This window comes from Acanthamoeba castellanii (assembly GCF_000313135.1).
Source record: "Acanthamoeba castellanii str. Neff unplaced genomic scaffold scf7180000084729, whole genome shotgun sequence".
Lineage (NCBI taxonomy): Eukaryota > Discosea > Longamoebia > Acanthamoebidae > Acanthamoeba > Acanthamoeba castellanii.
The window spans coordinates 134,884-153,557 of NW_004457390.1; the positions used below are offsets into that span (position 1 = coordinate 134,884).

At 58.8% G+C, this 18,674-nt stretch overlaps 6 protein-coding genes across 6 annotated transcripts; 2 read left to right on the plus strand and 4 right to left on the minus strand.

Annotated features, from left to right (window-relative positions):
* Positions 1–7: 7 nt before the first annotated feature.
* Positions 8–4,876, minus strand: ACA1_164020 (uncharacterized protein; the record flags this gene model as incomplete). Its single annotated transcript, XM_004337518.1, has 22 exons — positions 8–137; positions 235–341; positions 481–640; positions 736–804; positions 883–980; positions 1,067–1,174; positions 1,372–1,558; positions 1,653–1,758; positions 1,854–1,899; positions 2,003–2,092; positions 2,254–2,371; positions 2,444–2,790; positions 2,872–2,942; positions 3,020–3,089; positions 3,165–3,305; positions 3,396–3,490; positions 3,587–3,695; positions 3,730–3,807; positions 3,923–3,993; positions 4,114–4,210; positions 4,328–4,384; positions 4,457–4,876. 22 exons carry the CDS (start codon positions 4,874–4,876, stop codon positions 8–10), a joined length of 2,775 nt encoding a protein of 924 aa, XP_004337566.1.
* Positions 4,877–5,496: 620 nt separating this feature from the next.
* ACA1_164030 (Ankyrin repeatcontaining protein) lies at positions 5,497–9,547 on the plus strand (the record flags this gene model as incomplete). The annotated part of the gene is given in 10 exon segments (XM_004337519.1): positions 5,497–6,210; positions 6,231–6,677; positions 6,692–7,235; positions 7,332–7,838; positions 7,962–8,233; positions 8,357–8,520; positions 8,659–8,771; positions 8,850–8,968; positions 9,073–9,207; positions 9,329–9,547. The coding sequence occupies 10 exon segments, from the start codon at positions 5,497–5,499 to the stop codon at positions 9,545–9,547; spliced, it is 3,234 nt and encodes a 1,077-aa protein (XP_004337567.1).
* Positions 9,548–9,698: 151 nt separating this feature from the next.
* On the minus strand, positions 9,699–11,806 carry ACA1_164040 (signal peptide binding domain containing protein; the record flags this gene model as incomplete). Its single annotated transcript, XM_004337520.1, has 8 exons — positions 9,699–9,830; positions 9,949–10,115; positions 10,209–10,341; positions 10,415–10,575; positions 10,649–10,749; positions 10,842–10,990; positions 11,089–11,505; positions 11,576–11,806. The coding sequence occupies 8 exons, from the start codon at positions 11,804–11,806 to the stop codon at positions 9,699–9,701; spliced, it is 1,491 nt and encodes a 496-aa protein (XP_004337568.1).
* Positions 11,807–12,062: 256 nt separating this feature from the next.
* ACA1_164050 (Antiquitin, putative) lies at positions 12,063–14,403 on the minus strand (the record flags this gene model as incomplete). Its single annotated transcript, XM_004337521.1, has 9 exons — positions 12,063–12,339; positions 12,419–12,516; positions 12,602–12,857; positions 12,892–12,917; positions 13,015–13,109; positions 13,190–13,498; positions 13,574–13,660; positions 13,773–13,977; positions 14,086–14,403. The coding sequence occupies 9 exons, from the start codon at positions 14,401–14,403 to the stop codon at positions 12,063–12,065; spliced, it is 1,671 nt and encodes a 556-aa protein (XP_004337569.1).
* Positions 14,404–14,781: 378 nt separating this feature from the next.
* Positions 14,782–16,270, minus strand: ACA1_164060 (uncharacterized protein; the record flags this gene model as incomplete). Its single annotated transcript, XM_004337522.1, has 6 exons — positions 14,782–14,916; positions 15,039–15,178; positions 15,295–15,384; positions 15,491–15,536; positions 15,617–15,759; positions 15,859–16,270. 6 exons carry the CDS (start codon positions 16,268–16,270, stop codon positions 14,782–14,784), a joined length of 966 nt encoding a protein of 321 aa, XP_004337570.1.
* A 399-nt stretch (positions 16,271–16,669) lies between these two features.
* Positions 16,670–18,661, plus strand: ACA1_164070 (F-box domain containing protein; the record flags this gene model as incomplete). The annotated part of the gene is made up of 6 exons (XM_004337523.1): positions 16,670–17,000; positions 17,074–17,525; positions 17,597–17,724; positions 17,799–17,900; positions 17,992–18,382; positions 18,524–18,661. 6 exons carry the CDS (start codon positions 16,670–16,672, stop codon positions 18,659–18,661), a joined length of 1,542 nt encoding a protein of 513 aa, XP_004337571.1.
* Positions 18,662–18,674: the final 13 nt, after the last annotated feature.

An 18,674-nucleotide genomic window follows, 5' to 3' on the forward strand; every position in this document is an offset into this window, starting at 1 on the left:
GAGGCCTTCACTCACGTCCCCACTTCCAGGAGCGCCAGGGGTTGGAGCCCTTCTTTGCGGCCATGGCGGAGCGGTCGAGTGAGAAGCTCTGCGTCCTGCGTCGCTCGTCCTCCTCGTGATGGTATTGAAGGTCGCCCCTTCTTTTTGCGAACACGCACCCACCCGGTGAGCTGCGCGCGCGTGCGGTGCGTGCGGTGTGCAGCGTGCGTGTGCGTGCTGTGTGTCGTGCCGTACCGTCGAAGGTCGATAGAGGTGGGGCGGTGGTCTTCCGATGGCCGGGTGCCCATCGAAAATCGACTGCGGCTGTTCCACTCCATGCTCTTGCGCACCAGCTCTGAGCCCTTGTGTGGCAATTTTGAAAGGCCCTTCTGTTTGGTGCGTGCGTGCGCATTGCGTGCGTGTGCGGTGGTGCGTGTGCGGCGATGGTGTTAGAAGGGAAGAAGAGGAAAGGGTGGTTGGTTGGTCAGTTCGACATGTAACGCGTGCCTTGATCTTTCGGTTCTGTTCCTTGGCCTTGGTCTTATTGCGGAAGGCGAACCACCACAGCACCAGCAAGACGATCAGCAACAAGAAGCTGATGCCGACCAAGCCGCCCACCAACGGCCAGAAGTCCCATTCTGGTAGATTGGGCACGTTCATTCTGTGCGTGTTGTGCACACATGCGTCAGCAATGAACAACACGTTGGCACCTTGGCCAAAGTGGTTGTTAGCTAAAGCGTCTCGAGATTAGGGTACCCAAAAAGACCGGCCGCCATGAGGATGGGCAGGGTGATGGCCGTGATCGCGGCAACAGCAATCTCGAACCTTGTATATTGATAGATTGATATATTTTGTTAATTCTTGCGACACGCATAAATCATATTTGAGTGAGGAAGGTCGTACCGCCGTCGTTTGGCCTCCTTCGTCTTCCCCGACTCCTTCTTGCGTACGAGCTGCTCCATCTGCTCCACCATTTCTCGTCTCTTGATCTTCTTTTGCTCCTGTGGGTGATTCGTGTCAAGGCCCGCGCATGTGTGGAAGTTGAGCGCCAGCGCTCTCTCCCCCCTCACCGGCGCATTGTGCGTACCTCCATGTACTGCGATTCTACGATGGCCAGCACGTCGTCGATCTGTTCGCGGATCTCTTGCTTGGCGGACGGTGTGCCCAGCACATGCCGAAGATCCGAAAAGAAGTGCTGCCCTCGCCCAGACGCACAATTCAATCGGTCAGATCAGAGCCTACCACCAGCTACAGCCTGCGACAGAGGTCCTGCACTTATGCACGCGCGCGCATGAGAGAAAGCCCATACCGCATATTCGGATCGCCCACCGCAGTCATCGCTGCTCATGCTCAGTGTGTACCGCACCATCATCGCAGCCTGGCAGGTGGTACAGTCAGCGTTTCAATGCGCCAGTCGGCCTCGACCTCGGAGGAAGGGAAATGGGGCATGTTGTGTACCAGCTCGCGCAACTGAAAGCGATATTTTTCCATCTCGTCGAAGGAGGTGTCTGTACGCAGCATGTCGGCCTGACCCATCGACAGATAGCCCAGCTCCGACAGCACCGCGCTCTCGGCATGCCTGTAACAAAGAATTAGAATATAAAAAATATAGAAATGATAATATATAATAAAAATAAAATAATAAATGGTTGCTACAGAGGCGAGGTGCGTACGCCTGCATGCCGAGAATGAGGTAGATGCCCTGGAACAGCTTGGGCCACGTTTGTACGTCGAAGTAGCGGTTCTCCGCCGACGTCGGCCAGCTGATGCAAACCGTTCCTAATAGCATAAGCAACAACCAACGACCAGGTACGTAAGATTTCTCTGTGTCATGAGACTCACCAGAATCGTGTGGTGCAGACCACACCGCGTACCTTCCCGAGATAGGCCGATGTAGCGGTTCTTGCGGTGCACGAGAATCTGTGTTTGGCGAGTGCACGGCACGAGGGCGAACAAACAAGAGGTTCGATCAATAAGAGGTCCCAAGGTGCCAGGCGAGGAGGCAGTGCATGCTCAATCGCACCTTGTCACGGCCGTAGTCCATGCCCTCTGGCGGCGGTCGGTTCAGCTGTCCAAATCCGCGTCGCAGATGGAAAAGGTACTCGCTCAGCGCCTGCTGCGGCGGTGCCCCTTGCAACACGATTGTGGAGTGGTGGTGGCATCGCTGTCGTTGAGCCAATGCACAAGCAACAGTCAGTCGGGTTCCTCTGGTGCGCGGCAAAGCCGCCGGCTCTCGGCTCTGCTGCACGAGAAGTCGGAGAGGGCCGTCTGTACCTGCCCACGATTGATTCGTGGCGGCGGGTTGGCAGGGTTCTCGTCGGGGAGGAGGACCAGCCAATTGCCCAGCGAGCCCAAGGTGATCGGGTCCTCTCCGTACACCGCGCCGGCCATTCTTAACAGGAGAACATCACACACGGATAAGGACATCAGCTTCACGATCGATAGACGCGGGGGGGTGTCATACCTGCCCAAGCTGCGCAAGTGGCGCTCTCTGGCCCGTTTCAGTTCTTTCCGCCTTCGCTTCTCTCTCCTTCGCTCTTTTTTGGCCTCCTTTAGCCTGCGCCTCTCTTTCGCCGAATCCTCGTCCGGTGAAGAGAGGTCGTCGCTGCTGCTGTCGTCATCATCGTCCTTTTGCTTGCCCTTGCCGCTCGCCCCTTTGTCTTCTTTCTCCTTCTTGTCCTCCTTGGCATCGTTGCTTTTCTTTTCTTCGTTCTCTTTTTCTTCTTCGCTCTCATCGACAACTGCGTTGGTGACCGTCGTGTCGAGCCCCTCTGGACTAGGGAATGTCCAGCCTTCGAGCACATTCTCAACCTATGCATACCACACATTCCACGAAACAGGAGAGTCAACACACTCGCGTATTACAAGGAGTGGAGGAAGGATGACGCGTACGCGGTGCCTGAACTTGGAGAGGAAGAGCCAGGTCCGCAGCTCATCGATGGAAGTGACGCCGTGCAGCTTGCCTGGTGTTCATTGGTTGATGTTAGAGCAACAACAACAAACTTGATGACGTGGATCTCGGAGGTGCTAGCTGACGCACCAGATGGATTCGGTGGCAGCCAATCCACCTCCAAGACGAGCAGTCCCGTGCCCAGAGGGTAGAGAACCACCTATCGAGCGCCACGAGAGGCGTCGTGTCAGACAGCCATATTGCCCTACACTGTACGCTGGGATGGAGTGTCTACCTGGATGTCGGTGATGGCCAGGTCGCACACGATCGATGAGCGCTTGGCTGCGTGGTGCGAGCGAAGCTTGCGGGCCTTGGGCACTTTGTACTCCGTCTCGGTCGCGCTGTCCTCGCCCTCTTCTCCATCCGTCGCGCGCACCTGCGTGCACTCAAATGATTCACATGACTCGGTCAGGCGACCAATGTCTTGAACAACACGCGAGTGAGAGATTATTAGTATTGTTATTACCTGCAGGCCCCACAATTTGGCCGAGGAGAACAGCTGTCGCTTGGCTTCGGCCGTGAGCTTGAGCGTTCGTGATCGCCACACGTCGAGAGTGCGACCTGTCAAGGTTATAGAAAAGATGAGGAAAATGCAGGCGCGACGGCTTGTGGTGGGCCACACCACCACCATCCACCAGTCAACGGGACTGGGCGTACCATTTCGCTCCGGATGATGTTCCTTCCAGCCCAGGCGCTTCCTAAACTGTGGTGCGAGTTCGCCCACCTCCATCGGCAGCGTTTCGTTGGCTTCCCACAGGGGAATACTCTACAGCGAGGCATGACGTACACGGATGTGCTACCTTGCCGCCTTCCTTGTTGGGTATCTTGCGCTGCAGCAGCAGTTCTTCCCACGTTGCCGCTTCGGTCCGCGGGTCCTCCTGTGGCAACACAGAACCTCCGCCCAGATCAGCCCCGGCCACTCTAACCTCATGGCTGTGTGTGTGTATGTTTGTTTGTGTGTGTGTGTTGGGCAAAGACTCTTTGAGAACGCACCCAACTGAACGTCAGAATAAGTGCCGTCTGCGCGACCAGCAGGCTCATATCCCCGTCGTCATTGAAGCCATCTTTGGGATCAACACGCCCATCATCACGCACGCTGCGAGTTAGTCGTGCGTGCCTGTGGTGCGTCGATGCGCCACGGGGAGGCATTAGTGACAATGTCGCGCCACCTCGGGCGACGGTACCTTGTTCTTCACTGTCACGAGGAGGCCTCGGCGATTCGTGCGAGAACGAAGTGCGGCCCGTTCGTGTCTCGTGCTCACGCAGGAGACGGTCGCTCTCCTGTGAGGGCGGGACACACGACACACGACAACACACGACAACACAATACAAGAAGACCGTGATATGAGTACTTAAGTGCTGACAATATGTGAGAGCGAAGTTGTCCCAACACATTACCCGCAGTATGGGCCGTTGGAGCGACGCAGCTTTGCGGCGCGGCTCCCTCTGGGTTTCCTATCAGACACACGCAGCCACACTGAATGGTGAGCACGGGCGCAACGCCAAAAGGGCACCAAGTCGCAGTACCTCGGCCTGCAGGCGGGGCTGATGACTGTGGTGGCGGTGGTTGTGGTCGTTGTTGTTGTCGTGCTCTCTCTTCCTCTGGTGCTGCTTCTCGCGCAGCGCATTCCAGTCGGCGCGCATCGGTCGATAGCTGAGCTGATGCCGGTCCACGCTCTCCTCTTCGCCTTCCCCCACATCGCCGTCTTCACGTCGACGAGGGTGCACGCCCACTGTCCGAAGTGGTGGCTCGCTGGCAGGACCCTTCTGAGCCGGCTTGGCGGAGTCTGTCGGCTTCTTGCTAGCACCTTGCTCCATCTTTTTGTTGTTGCGAGCCTTCTGCTTCTTCTTCAGGTCGACGGCACAATCGCGTTCGGGAGGAGGGGAGAAGATGGATGGGAGCTCTCCATCTTCGTCGGTGCCCTCGCCATCTCCCAGCAACTTCATTTCCATCCCTTCATCTTCATCTTCAACTCCAGCCCTACGTGCGCGGGTACTACCGTGCACGCCTGCTCCTCGATCTCGTTCATCCTCGCTGCTGCTCGAAGCGGCCAACGAGGCGGCCGATTCTGTCGTCTCATCTTCTTCATCTTCGTCGGGTGGCGGCACCGGCCCCATTCTCGATTCTAGAATCACTGCACGGCCGCCAGGTGCACGAGCCTTGACCTCCAGCACTCGTCCCGACCCCTGCATCCTCAAGTTCTCTTCTTCTCTTCCTCAGGCCTTGATGATGGATGGCGGCCAGCAAGACATCGATCAAGAGATCCCAAAGTGCGGCCGGTCCGAAGTGCCGTCTTGTCTTGTTCCAGTTTCCGCTCGCTTTTCCCTATCACGGCCTGAGAAAAACGGTAACATTTTTATTTTTCTTCTTGTTTTCCGGTTCCATTTCTTTTGTAATTAATATTGTTTCACAAAGAAAACACATAATTGAGTATTGGATGTGCTTTAGTTGACGGGAGACCTTTGTTGATCTCTCCACACCACACCCATCAATGCACCATCAGTCGGGGAGGAGCTTTCCTCTTCTCGATGAGGACAAGAAGAAAAATAAAAATGGACGGACGAAGATGAAGATGACGACCGAGACCACTTCATCATCACTTCTCGATTCTTCCTCCGGCCAATTCGCTCCGGTGACCCCTTTGGCCTCGGCCGAAGCCTTTCCGGCCGTCATCGTTGCCGGCACGACCACTTCAGCCTCGCGACTGGCCCTGATGAGCTCCGACGACTCCCTACCATCGTCCGGTACCTCGACCCCCTTCTCCAAGATGCCCTCCCCCTTCCGTCGCCGGGTGGACGGCGACCAGGTCAAGGGCGGCCTCTTCGTTGATTTCGAGTCGTCGACGTCGCCTCCTCTCTCGCCCACATCTACAACATCTCTGAAGATGGAACAGATGGAAACAAAGGAAGAAGATGAAGTGTCGCCCAGGAAGAAGGCCGGGTGGAGGTCGGGCGAGAAGAAAACGAAGAAAAAGAAGGGTCACAGCAAGGGAAGCGAAGACACGACGTCGACGGATGACGGCGAGGGTTCGAGCCGCAGGAAAGCGCCGGGCCAACTGGTGATCAGCAACGGCCGCGTACCGACCACGGCTGCGGCCGTAGCAAAGACCGAAAGCGAACGCGAAAGCGACGGCGAAAAGCGAAGAGCGGACAAAAAGAACGAAAGAGAAAGAGGTGCGGAGACGACTTCGACGCCCGGGATGATGCGATGCACGTCGGACGGCGTGTCGCTGGTGCGCAAGGACCCGAAGCGGGCGGCCGCGCTGTCGCCGACCGCGTCGGTATCGGCCGGCATGAGCAGCGTGTCAACGATGAAGAAGCATTCGAACAAGAAGGAGAAGAAGGAGAAGGAAAGAAAGAGAAGAAAGAGAAGAAGGAGAAAAAGGCGGCCTCCAAGAAGGAGAAGGTGGAGGGCAGCAAGCGCGGCTCGCTTGTGCGACGCGCCAAGAGCGAGCGCAAGATGAACCGCATGGAGAAGCTGGACCACCAGCTCGGCACGCGCGGCCGTCGTGCCGACATTGGCGTCGATGGCGTCGGCGGTGGTTGGATGGCCGAGAGCGCGCGAACGGTTCAGATCGGCGGCATACGCCGCGGGATCAGCCTCGAGAACGAAGAGATGACCATCGAGCGGCTCCGGCAGCAGGCCCTGCTGCGCGAACACGAGCAGCTCCGCGAAAAGCTCGAGCGCGTCGAGCAACAGAAGAATGAAGAGGAGGAGAAGGCGGCCACGAGCGTCGCTTCGGACGTGGTGGTCAATGCCAGCGAGAAGAAAAGAATGAAGACGACAACACGGAAAAGAACGAAGACGACCACGATAAGAGTCGAGGCACGATGGAGGAGCGCGTGCGGCGGTTGGAGGGCCTTGTCGAGCGTCTGGTCGGTGAGCAGGCCGACATACGGCGCCAGCACGCCGAGGCCGTCGACGCGCTCAAGCGCGAGCACGAGGACGCGCTGCAGCAGATGATCCTCCAGATGAAGCACCTTCGCGAGAGTCTGCTGCTGAGCGGCGGCGGCGGCGGCGGTCAGAAGAAGAAAGCCGCCAATCGGGTCATGAGCGGCATTCTGCCGATCACCGGCGGCGGCAGCAGCAGCAACTCGAGTCCCGACCTGGTCCACCGGCGTGCATCGATGGGCGCCTCGGGCGCGTCGTCGGTGCTGACCCGATCGAGCTCGTCGCTGCTGGGGTCCCCCACCAGCGAGGAGTCTGCGCGACCACGCGACTCCGATGCGGCCAACGACAAGCCCAGCGTCGCGCCTCTCATCCTCGTCAACACGCCGTACCAGATCGATCAGCGCTCTGCCACTGGTAATCGCACACGACACACGACACACGACACACGCACACACGCACACGCACACACGCACACACGCACACGCCTTGGCTGACTCGTGGTCTGGACAGCGCGTCCGCGTTCGCGGAGCGTCAAGGAGCGGCCGGCGGGCGGAGAGCCCAGCAGGAAGGGCCTCACCTTCCGCAGCCTCAGCTCGCGCTTCCTCGACAAGTCGTCGTCGTCATCGTCGTTGTCGTCGGCGTCGGCGGCGTCGCGTCAGCGCGTCGACAGTCTCACGACGGGCAGCAACAGCTGGCACCACAGCCGCGACGCCGGCAGCAAGCGGGTCAAGCGCAGGAAGAACGATCTCAGCCGGAAGAGCGGGAGCAGCGGCGGCAGCGGGAGCGAAAGCAAGCGGGAGAGCGACAGCGATGATGATGACGATGAGGGTGACGACAATGAAGGTGATGGTGGTGACGATGGGCGGCTGGCGATGAAGATGATGACGCGGGGCCGATCGCAGTCGTCGCCGCGACTGCATTCGGTGGCGCCTCCCTCGCCGCTGTCCTCCGGGCGCAGGCGCAGCAAGGCCGACGAGGAAAAGCGCAGCAAGCCCTTTTGGCCCTTCAGCCCCCGCGGTACCGCACACTACGACACAGGACACAGACACAGGACACACGACACAGGACACAGGACACACGACACACGACACACGACACACGACACACGACACAAAACTGATGCGCGTGCGGCGATACCAGATCCACCGAAGACTGCGGCGTGGGCCAAGCTGTTGGATGAGCCGTCCGAGGCCACAGCCGCCGCCGCCGGTGTTGACGGCGATACCCACCAGCAGCAGCAGAAGGAGCGCACACCGGACGAAGTGGCACGGCTGGCGGCGGAGCTGCACGAGGCCTGCCAGAGCCTGGATGTGGAGCGCGCCGAGGCCGTGCTCAAGGCCGCCAAGCAGAAGGGCTTCGAGAAGCTGCGCGCCGCACTCGCCGGCCTCAACGCGCAGGGCGAGACTCCTCTCGTACACGCGCCTAATCACGTCACCCACCCCACGACTCCCATTCTAACGCATGTCGCGTGTCGTGCGTTGTATGCGTGTGCGGTGGTGCGTTGTGTGTGCGTGTGCGGTGGTGCGATGCTGTAGCATGTGGCGAGCGAGCGCAACCCGGTGGGACTGGTGCCGATGCTTCTGCAGTATGTGCAGAAGGCGGAGAGTGAACTCCACCGCTCGAACCCCAACCCGGCGGTCCAGTCGCTGGTCAACTTTCGCAACGATCGCGACTGGACTCCCCTCCACTCGGCAGCCTGGTACTCACGACACACACACACACACACGACACACACGACACACGACACACACGACACACGACACATACACACGACACACGCTGTGTCACCACCACCACACACGCGCACTTACGATGAATTGGTCGCGATGTGTTGAAGGGCGGGCCAGCTGCTCAATTGCCGCCTGTTGTTGAAGGCCAACGCCGATGCCTCGCTGTTGACCGTCAGCGGCGTGTCCGTGCTTCACAAACTATTCGACCCCCAGCACGACGGTACGCGCGACACACACACACGACACATACACGACGCACGTCGCACGTCGCACACTGACACCATTGGTGTATGTGTAGATGAGACGATCCAGCGACACAGCCGAGAGGAGCTGATGAACCTGGTGGCGGACATGGTGGACCTCGGCGCGCCCGTCAACGCCCGATCCGTCCAGTCCGGCGAAACGGCCCTACACCTCGTACGCCACGTCGTTCCCTTCACCAATCCACGCATGACTCAACCCTCTGCGCGCGCGTGTCGTGTCGTGTCGTGTCGTGTGTCGTGTGCGGTGCATGTGCATAGGCGTGTTCGCGAGGCAATGTCACCGCGGTGCAGTGTCTATTGGAACACGGGGCCGACCCCAACCTGTGCGCCACCAGCACGCGGGAGACGAGCCTCCACTACGCGGCGCGCGGCGGCAAGGAAGCGATCGCCAGGGTTTGCGCTCCCCCCCCCGAAGGCGTATACTGATTGGTGGTCAAACCTGGTCAAGTTGGCTGACAACCAGTTGCGCGCGTGTGCGGTGGTGCGTGTGCGTGTGCGGTGGTGCGTGCAACAGTTGTTGCTGGCGTCTGGAGCGGACCCAGAGGTGGTGGGCGCCCACGGCACGCCGCTAGAGGTGGCCAAGGCTGCAGGGCAGGAGTGCGTGGTGCCGTTCCTGGTGCAGGCTCGGACCCGCACCTCGGACAACCCCGGCGGCGGCTGCAAGAAGAGCGAAAACGAAAGCGAAAGGCAAGAAACAAAGAACGAAGACGACGAGCGACGGCACAAAGAGTGAAAAACGAGACAGAAGAGAAAAGTGAAAGGGTGGTGCTGTGGCGAGAAGAAGAAAAGCAAGCACAGAGTGCACGCTTGGGAAACCACACAGCTCCATCTACACTCGTCTTTTTATTCAAAACGAGATTAATACAAGAGCTGACAATCACAGTTCACCCGCCCTTGGGCCAATTGCTTTGGGGCGAGCCCATGGAGCGCATCATGTTCTGAAGGCCGCTCAAGCCGCCCATCTGCTGCAGCATTGCCGGAGGAATCAAGTTCGCCATCGGACCCAAGCCCTGTCCCTGTGTCCGCCCTCCCTGTGTGCGTGCGTGTCGTGTCGTGTCGTGGTCGTGTCGTGTGTGTCATTTGGCTAAGGTGAGTGTCGTGCGGTGGTGTCATCTGCTCTGGGAGGGTGGTAACCTGGCGAAGACCTCCGCCTCTTCGTGGAGGCGCGATGCGAGTGATTGCGCGATAGTTGGCCAGGAGCGCGTTCACGTCGGTCACTGCGCAACCGGCGCCCCGAGCGATGCGATGCACGCGCGATTGCACGTCCTTCTCCTTCTTCCACACCTCGGGGTCGTCTAGCTCTGAAGAATAGAACAAACATTAGAGTTGAGTCGCCGTGTTGCTGACGGTCCAAACATGGAATGTTGATGGAATGTCTGGGTGCGATCGGGTACCGTCGTCGGTCATGGAGTCCATGATGATCATAAACTTCTTCACCTTTCTGGCGGGGTCGCCTTCTTCTTCGTTGGGCTGGAACAGCTTGTCCATGCCGGGTATCATCTCGATCACCTTGTTCAGTGGACCCATCTGGCCACACAACGTGACAAGAGCGTTAGGCCACTACACGACTGTATAACACTTCACACAGAACATGTGTTACCTTGAGAATGGTGGTCATTTGCTCGTAGAGATCGCGAAGCGTGAAGCCGCCCTGGAGAAGTCGGTTGGCCATCAGGGCGCTGTCACGCTTGCCCTCAGCGGACGTGTCAGCCCCCACCGCGTTCTTCATCGTCTCCATCAGCGCAGGAATATTACCCATGCCTGTCTCGTAGGCACCAACACATCAGTCGCCTTTCCTGCGACTGAAGAGGGAGAAGAAGAAGAAAACTAGTACCGAGCATCTTTTGGATGAAGCCCCTGGGGTCGAACGATTCCAAGTCATCAACGTGTTCGCCGGTGCCGATGTGGGTGATGGGACAATTCGCCGCCGCCACGCTGCCAATGCCCAGAAGAAAGAAAAAGAAAACGAAAACGAAACCTCGTGAGCCACCCCCGGGGGGGGGGTGATGAATGTGTGGACTGCGTACGCAGAGAGGGCGCCGCCTCCTCGGGCGTGGCCGTCGAGCTTGGTCACGATGATGGAACCGATGCGAATGCGCTGCTTGAACGCCAGCACTTGGTCGTAGGCCGCTTGGCCTATCGTGCCATCCAGCACGTACATCACTGTGTCCGGATTCTGAAGCCGCACACAACACACGACACACACCAGACACGCCGGGTGAGATGCCGATTCGTTGACGAAGAAGACGAAGAAGAACTCAGCTGAGGACTCACCACGGCGGCGGCCAACTGCTCCATCTCTTCGAAGAGCTGGGCCTCTTGCTTGTGTCGCCCGCTGGTGTCGACCAGTATGATCTCGCGGCCCTCGCGCTTGAAACAGTCGATGCCCTCACGCGCGACCACCACCGGGTCGAACTGGGTGCCGTCGGCGTAGGCCGGCACCTGGATGGCCCGGGCCAGCTGCAGCAGCTGGTGGTCCGCGCCCGCCCGGAATGTGTCGGCGCATACCATGGCCACCTTCCAGCCGCGGCGCTTGTACTGGAGCGCGAGCTTGGCCACCGTGGTGGTCTTGCCCGCGCCCTGCAGGCCCACGAACATGACCACGTTGGTGCGGCCCCTAGCGGGCGAGAACTTGGGGTTGGCCTGGCCGGGCTGGGGGTCGACCAGGGCCACCAGCTCGTCCAGCACCACCTTTCGAGGGACAGCGAAGTGGTGAGCAAGAGGGACCAAGAGTGAGGAATGTGAGGAATGCAACACGCACCCGACGAATGATCTTCTGCTTGGAGGAGCCGGGAATGGCGAACTCGCGCTGTATCCGCTCGCGCATGCGCTGCCTCATCTGGACCACTAGCTTGACCTGGACATCGGCGGCGATGAGTCCGTTGCAGATCTGCTTGAGCATGTCGTCGACGGTGTCCTGGTCCACCAACGTGGCGCGCGCCACCATGTCCACCGCCTGCTTGATCTTAGTGCCCAGCTCTCGGAGCGCCATGGTTTGGGTGGGTGGTAGGAGTTGATCGAGGCGGGTCACCCTTGGGTGTTTTAGTAGCAGCCCACACGAGCCATTGCGGCCCCTATCAGCGGTCGCGGTAGCGGATGTGGCGCGCCTTCGGCTGATTGACTTTCTTCGACCACGAATCACCTACGAAAGCTTTCGTAAGCTTGACCAAGTCAACAACTAAAGAAACACAACACGCCCCTCGCGGCGGGTGTGTGTGGTCTGTTTATTTCTGTTCTGTGTAGAGGGTCTAGTCAAACTTGATGCCCTGCGCCAGAGGAAGCTCCTTGCCGTAGTTGATCGTGCTGTTGTGGTTGTGGTGAGTGGTGATGAACTCCACATAAGAGCTCTTAGGGGAGGGCAGAAGGTGACCGTACCAGGTGGACCTGCGCATGTACTGCTTCCAGGAGTCGGAGCCGGACTCGCGACCGCCGCCGGTCTCCTTGTTGCCACCGAAGGCGCCTCCGATCTCGGCGCCGTTGGTCGGGATGTTCACGTTCACGATACCGCAATCCGATCCGCTGGGTCTGCACCAAGACACACACACACACGATACGAATGAGTTCATTGCGCTCGAGACGGAAGCTTGAAGAGAGAATCTTTTACCCGATCCACTTGAAGACGTTCTGCTGGTTGGTGGTGAACAGCGAGCTGCTGAGCCCCTGCGCCACCTCGTTGTTGTAACGAATGGCCGTGTCAAGGTCCTAAATAAGGAGGGCATAATGAGTGAAGGTTGCAGTAAGGTGTAAGGGGTATGACATGTGCATGTGCGTGTGCGTGCGGCCGTACGGGAACTTTAGAGACATAGAGGATGGGCGCGAAGGTCTCGTGGAGGGCGATGGGGGCGTCGTGCTTGATCGACACGATGGTGGGCTCCACGAAGTTGCCGGGCCTGTCGGTCTTCACCTTACCGCCGGTGATGATCTTGCCGCCCTGCTCCTGCGCCTTGGCGACGGCGTTCTTGTAGAGGTCGACGGAGGAGGGGCGGTGGAGGGGACCCGAGGAGAGTGTTCTTCTCGAGCGGGTCGCCCATCTTCTGGCCCAACTGCTCGTAGGCGGCCTTGAGGCTGCCCAGGAACTCGTCGTGGATCTTCTCGTGCAGGAACTGCAAAATGCAACCCACGACACGACACACACGAGGGAACACGTCATGAGCCTCTGCCTGCGTGTCTTACGTGGCGTGACGCTTTGCACAGACGTACCAATCGGCGAGCGGTCGTGCAGCGCTGGCCAGCGGTACCCACGGCGGCGAACAGGATGCTGCGGACAGCCAGAGTGAGGTCGGCATCATCAAGCACTGGAGACCGCCGCCCAAAGGAAAGCTCTTGGTAAGTAACGCTACGCTGGGGCGTGCGCCGGGACGGTGGGATGAGATACCGGTGATGGCGTTGTTGCCGCCCAGCTCGAGCAGGCTGCGGCCCATGCGAGACGCGACCTGGGTCGCCACGATCTTGCCCACCTGGGTGCTGCCAGTGAAGGAGACGAGCGGCACGCGCGGGTCCTTGGAGATGGCCTCACCGATCTCGGCGCCGCCGGTCAGGGCCACGCAGATGGAGCCGGGCATGCCGTTGCGCTCCAGTACGCGCTGGATGATGCGCTGGGTGGCCAGCGTGCACAGGTTGGTCGAGGGTGCGCCCTTCCAGATCAGCGGGTTACCGCAAACGAGAGCAAGCGCCGCATTCCAGCCTACGCGACACAACACACACACACCACACCAGTTAGCTCCGATTGGTGCAACAGGGCCGGGTGACTAATTGGTACCCATGACGGCAACAGGGAAGTTGAAGGCGGTGATGATGCCCGTGGTGCCGATGGGGTTCCACTGCTCAAGCATGTAGTGGTTCGGGCCTATATATAAAATGATGGTGCACCATCATCACCACGACACGCAGGGCGTGAGTCGAACAGCAGCACACAATGCTGTGAAGGGGAGGGGGAAAAAGATGGGAGGTAGACGCACGCTCCGACGGGAAGATCTGACCGGAGAAGGAGCGGGAGAGACCGACGGCGTAGTCGCAGACGTCGACGAACTCCTGCACCTCGCCGATGCCCTCCTGGGTGATCTTGCCCACCTCGAGCGAGACCAGCGCGCCCAAGTCCTCGAGGTGCTTCCTCAGCTCGTCACCGATCTGTCGGACGATCTCTCCTCGCTTGGGGGCAGGCACCTGTTCATTTTATTTTTGATTTTAATATTACCACAAAAATCAATATAATGGCTTTAGCATGTAAACTATGAAAATCATCCGATAATTTTACGCAGTAAATCAACGTACCTCGGCCCACATCTTCTCAACGCTCTTGGTAGCCTCGATGGCGCGCTCGTAGTCCTTCAGCCCCGCGGTGGCGACGCGAGTGATGGTCTCGTTGTAGGCCGGGTTGACGGAGTCGACGACCTCGCCGCTGCCCTTGCTCCACTTGCCATCGATGCACACGCCATCGTTGACCCCCTCCTCGATGCCCAGCGATTGCAGGAAGCGGGCGTGCTTGGCGTATTGGCTGCCACCAGTGGCAAGGCCGCGGCGGCCCTGCAGGTGAAGGGAGGCCCGCGAGGGCACCACAAATTGCTTCGATGCACAGCTCAACCTCTTCATCTCAGTTCTGTTTTGATTGATGATTCTGACCCGCGCCACCAAGGCAGTTTCCGTACGGTTGATTCGGCTGGATCCGAGCTCACCAAAGGAATGCTAAGAATCGTCGCCAGCTTTAGAGTGTGCATGCCTCAAATTCTTCTATTGAAGCGGACTGTCCCGGTGCTAAAGCTGGTGCTGCAACGCAACGCCACGAGACCTACGCCCCAGCGCACCTTCCACAACATCCTCGAGGACCTCGAGCAAGACGCATGGCGTACAAGGCCGGGACAGAGACGGAGGATGTGAGGTGTACAACAAAGACATGTTTGGTCATTATTGAACGAGTTTGAACCAACTGGCGTTGTAGGATGTGGATGTGCACGAGTGATGGTGGTCGCATCATGGCATGATGAGCTGGTTGTTGGCAAGAAGATACCAGAAGGCGCTGCCGTAGAAGCCCTTCAGACCCTGCGTCTTCCAAGTCTTTTTGATGCAATCCCACAAGCTATCGTAGGCGTCGGGGTGTGCTCTCAGCTATAGGTGCACACGTGTACGGATAGGCAGGTCAGCGAAGGTGATGAAGATGAAGGTGAAGGCGGAGATGGTGAAAGAGGTTGTAGTGGATCATCATTACCTTGGTCACGATGGTCGACTACGGGCAGGTGGATGAGGCCAACGAAGAGCGAACCCATGAAGTGCACGCCACGGATTCCCACGTGATACGCGGCCTGATCGGCCAACGTCTCGCCGTCGGCCTTCGCCAGGAGCCACTCGCCAAACAATACATACAAGGTGTCTGAGGAGGCCAACAACAACAAAAGATAACGAGACGGGGTGGTGAGACACGCAGCTTGGAGAAACAGCGTCCCAACAAAGCATTGAAGGCCTGGTCAAGGCGGGCAGCCCTCGTACCGACAATAGCCGGGCGGATGGTGTGGAGGGTGACCATCTCGGCCAAGTGGGCCACCACGTTGTCCCTCAGCTTGCCGTAGAAGTTCTCGCCTGGTGTTCACACAGCGTCGCAGAGACATCAACGCATAAACAACGTAAGACTACCACATATCACCAGTACAGACGCGCACGCGAGCAGAAGGTATCGTAACGTTACCAGAGGGCAGGAGGCCAGAGAATCCCGTCCAGGCGTGGTGCCGAACCTAGAGCAAGAGAGAAGCCATGACACGATTCTCAGAACAGTCCCACTCTTAGTCTTGCATTAACGAGGCAGGGCAAGGACCTGGTAGGAAGCGAGGAACAGAGGGTAGGTGACGGCGCTGGCGATGCTGTGCGAGGTGATGAGAGACATGAAGGAGCTGCTCTGCCAGTCGACGTCCTCGCCCGAGGTCATGCCCAGCAACACGGGCACCATACGGCAGAAGACTGTGTGTGGTAAAAGAACAAAGAAGGAGATACAAGAGCCAATCCTCGAAAATCAGTTGTGGTGCAAATGCAATGTCATGTTCAAACGTGGCGATGTACCGTAGGAGATTGAGGCGATGACGCCGTAGAACAGATCATTGGTGAAGGCGAGAGATGTGGCACCGATGATCCGCACGGCACCCTCTTCCTTGTAGTAATTGAGGAGCGTGTTCACAACATTTTCGTCCTTGGCCTGCACCTGTTCATCCAACGTGCGGCCGGGACCTCCCATTCGGGCTGCCGAGGCGGCAGCGGCGATCTGCCGCTCGTAGAGGGTGCGCGAGGGCACATTAACCAACGAGTACTCGCCCACCTTCAAGACCAGTCGCGTAACGATGGAGGAGAGAGACAGGAACTGCGGCTCCTCCACGGCAGGGGTGCCTGTAGCCACAGGAACGCCAGGCTGGGGGTATCCAGCCGGTCCAGACGGAATTGGACCGCCACCCGCCCCCACGCCGCCGCCCCTCGGCATCGGGTAGTAGGGAAGGCCAGGCTGAGCCGATGCAGCTGACATTTGTGCAATTGCGCAATCAATGCAGATCTTTTACGGTCGACATCTTTTTTCGCGTTATTATTTTTCTTCTATTTTCAAAGAACACTCGACTGCACGACACAGTTGGTTTGCTGTTCGAGGGCTTCATACCCATACCGACGCGAAATGGGACCTCCCCGGATTGTGGAGGGGATTGGAGGGCGAGCGCCAGGTCAACCCAGAGGGAGTCTTCTTCGCTCTTTGCTCGCGCAGAAATGGTTTCCTTTATTTTCTCTTTCCTTTTCATTTTTACTTTTAATCTGCAAGTCCGAATTCATTACCAGGAAGGCAAGTGGGGTCTTCTTTTTTATTGCTGCACTACAAGCTTGGCGAACGAAGATGGGCAAACGGAAGCAGTCGAAAACGGAAGATGAGGTGAAGGGTGTGCAAATAGAAAATGTGGCGGCGGCAGCTCCGAAGAAGCGTCGGCTTGCCAAGCGCACGAACCGGGGCAGGGTCGCTGCAGCCGCGGTCCAGACTCAGGAGCAGACCGGCACCTCGCCGCTCGGGGTGCTCAACGACGATTGTCTCCTCCACGTGCTGAGCTTCATCGACGGTCCGGAGCAGCTTTTGCAGCAGAGGGCCGTGAGCCGGCATTGGGGCAGCCTCGCCTCGTCCGACCCCCTGTGGCGCCCCCGCTTCCTCCGCATGTTCGGTCCCCACGTCTTTGGTATTCGTCCCCTTCTTCTTTCCATGAAGGCCAGCTGGGCTGATCTTCTTCTCTTCTCACCCTCTGCGCGAAGGTGCGGCCGACGAGGAGCTGGCGAGGAAGGGAGACAAGCCAGTCTCGCGGCGCTTCTCCTACTACGCCGAGGAGGAGGAAGATGATGTCAACCACGCGGGGCACGCCGAAGACGATGAGCACCCGGACTGGGAGTACTCGGACGAGGAGACAGACGAGCCTCAGAACGAGGTCGCACCGAAGAAGCAGAAGCAGAAGAAGAAGAAGATGAAAAAGACAAAGAACGAGTCGAGAGGCTGTGGCCCGGTGGACGACTCGAGTCTGAAGGAGTCCATCGAGCATGTGCGCCGTGCGCTTGAATCGAAAGGGAGCGCTGGTGGCCCAGAGACGGTGGGCGGCACCTGGCTCTACCGCTACATCGCCACGTGTCGTCTCATGCCGCGCCTGAGGCTGCCCCACGTCACCGACGCGCTCAAAAGCAAGGTGACTGACTGGTGCGCTAGCACGGAGGAGGTTCGTCAACTGCGACGTCTGGACCCGCCCGCTCTGCACCGCCAACTTACGCGTCTCCTCTTCCATCACAGATGGAGGTCTCCCCCTATTACTACACGAGCCGACTGGATTTTTGTGTGGTTGATCTGCCCCACTACCCTCGTGGCGACGTTCACTACCGCCTTCACCGACTGGCGGTGCTGTTGTCCCTTCTGAGCATGTACGGCCCTCTCTCTCTCCCTCTCTCCCAACGATTGCACTTTTGATCTGGTGTCACTCACACCCGGTGGCCAGCAACAAGTACGCGCCCAAGCCGGGCGATGAGATCCAGATCGGCTACGCTGGCAAAAGCTGCACGATCACTCTGGCCCGATTCTGCTATGCCTTCCTCCATGGGTACGCATCGCCCGCGCAAGTGCACAATCGCTCCGTTGTGCTGCGCTTATGGGCCTTGAGTTCATTTCTGCTCTCTGCTTCAATACCTCAGCAAGGAGCGGAAGCTGGCGGAGGAGCTGGACCTGCTCAGCCCGCCGCCCGCTTGCCCGGACACAAAGAAAATGAAGACCAAGGCGACGACGACGAAGAAGAAGGGTAAGAAGGCACCGAGTGAGTCCGAAGATGAAGTCGACGACGACGATGACGATGACAATGATGACGAAAACGCGCGGAAACCCCCGAGGCGCTATGGTTGGCGGGAGTTCAAGGAACCGGCGCTCAGCCTCAACGTCGTGGGCGACTTCACCCCGTTCGCCTACTTCCTTTCCGGCCCCTACGGCCAGAAGACGCACTCATTCGACACGACCTATCCCTGTCTCGACGACAACGAGGAGATCTTTGGCTCCTCGTCCGACATCCAGGCCTCCTACTGCTTTCGCACCGTACGCCAGCAGTTTGCTTCCGACATTTATTTATGTATTTTGTCTCTGTGTGCGTGTGCTGTGGCGTGTGTCGTGCGTGTGGCGTGTGCGTGTGGCGTGCTCACACACACACACTTATTTCGTTTTGATTGAAACGTGCAGCCTAAGAGAGGGTGGGCGCCGGGGTTCTTCAACGCTTCGTTCTCCTGGTACAGCCACGCAGCCGTCAGCACGTTCTACAACCCCACGCGGCGGCAGATCCTCGTCATCAAGGCCCTGGAAAAGGAGATGGTGTGGTAACGCACACGCACAC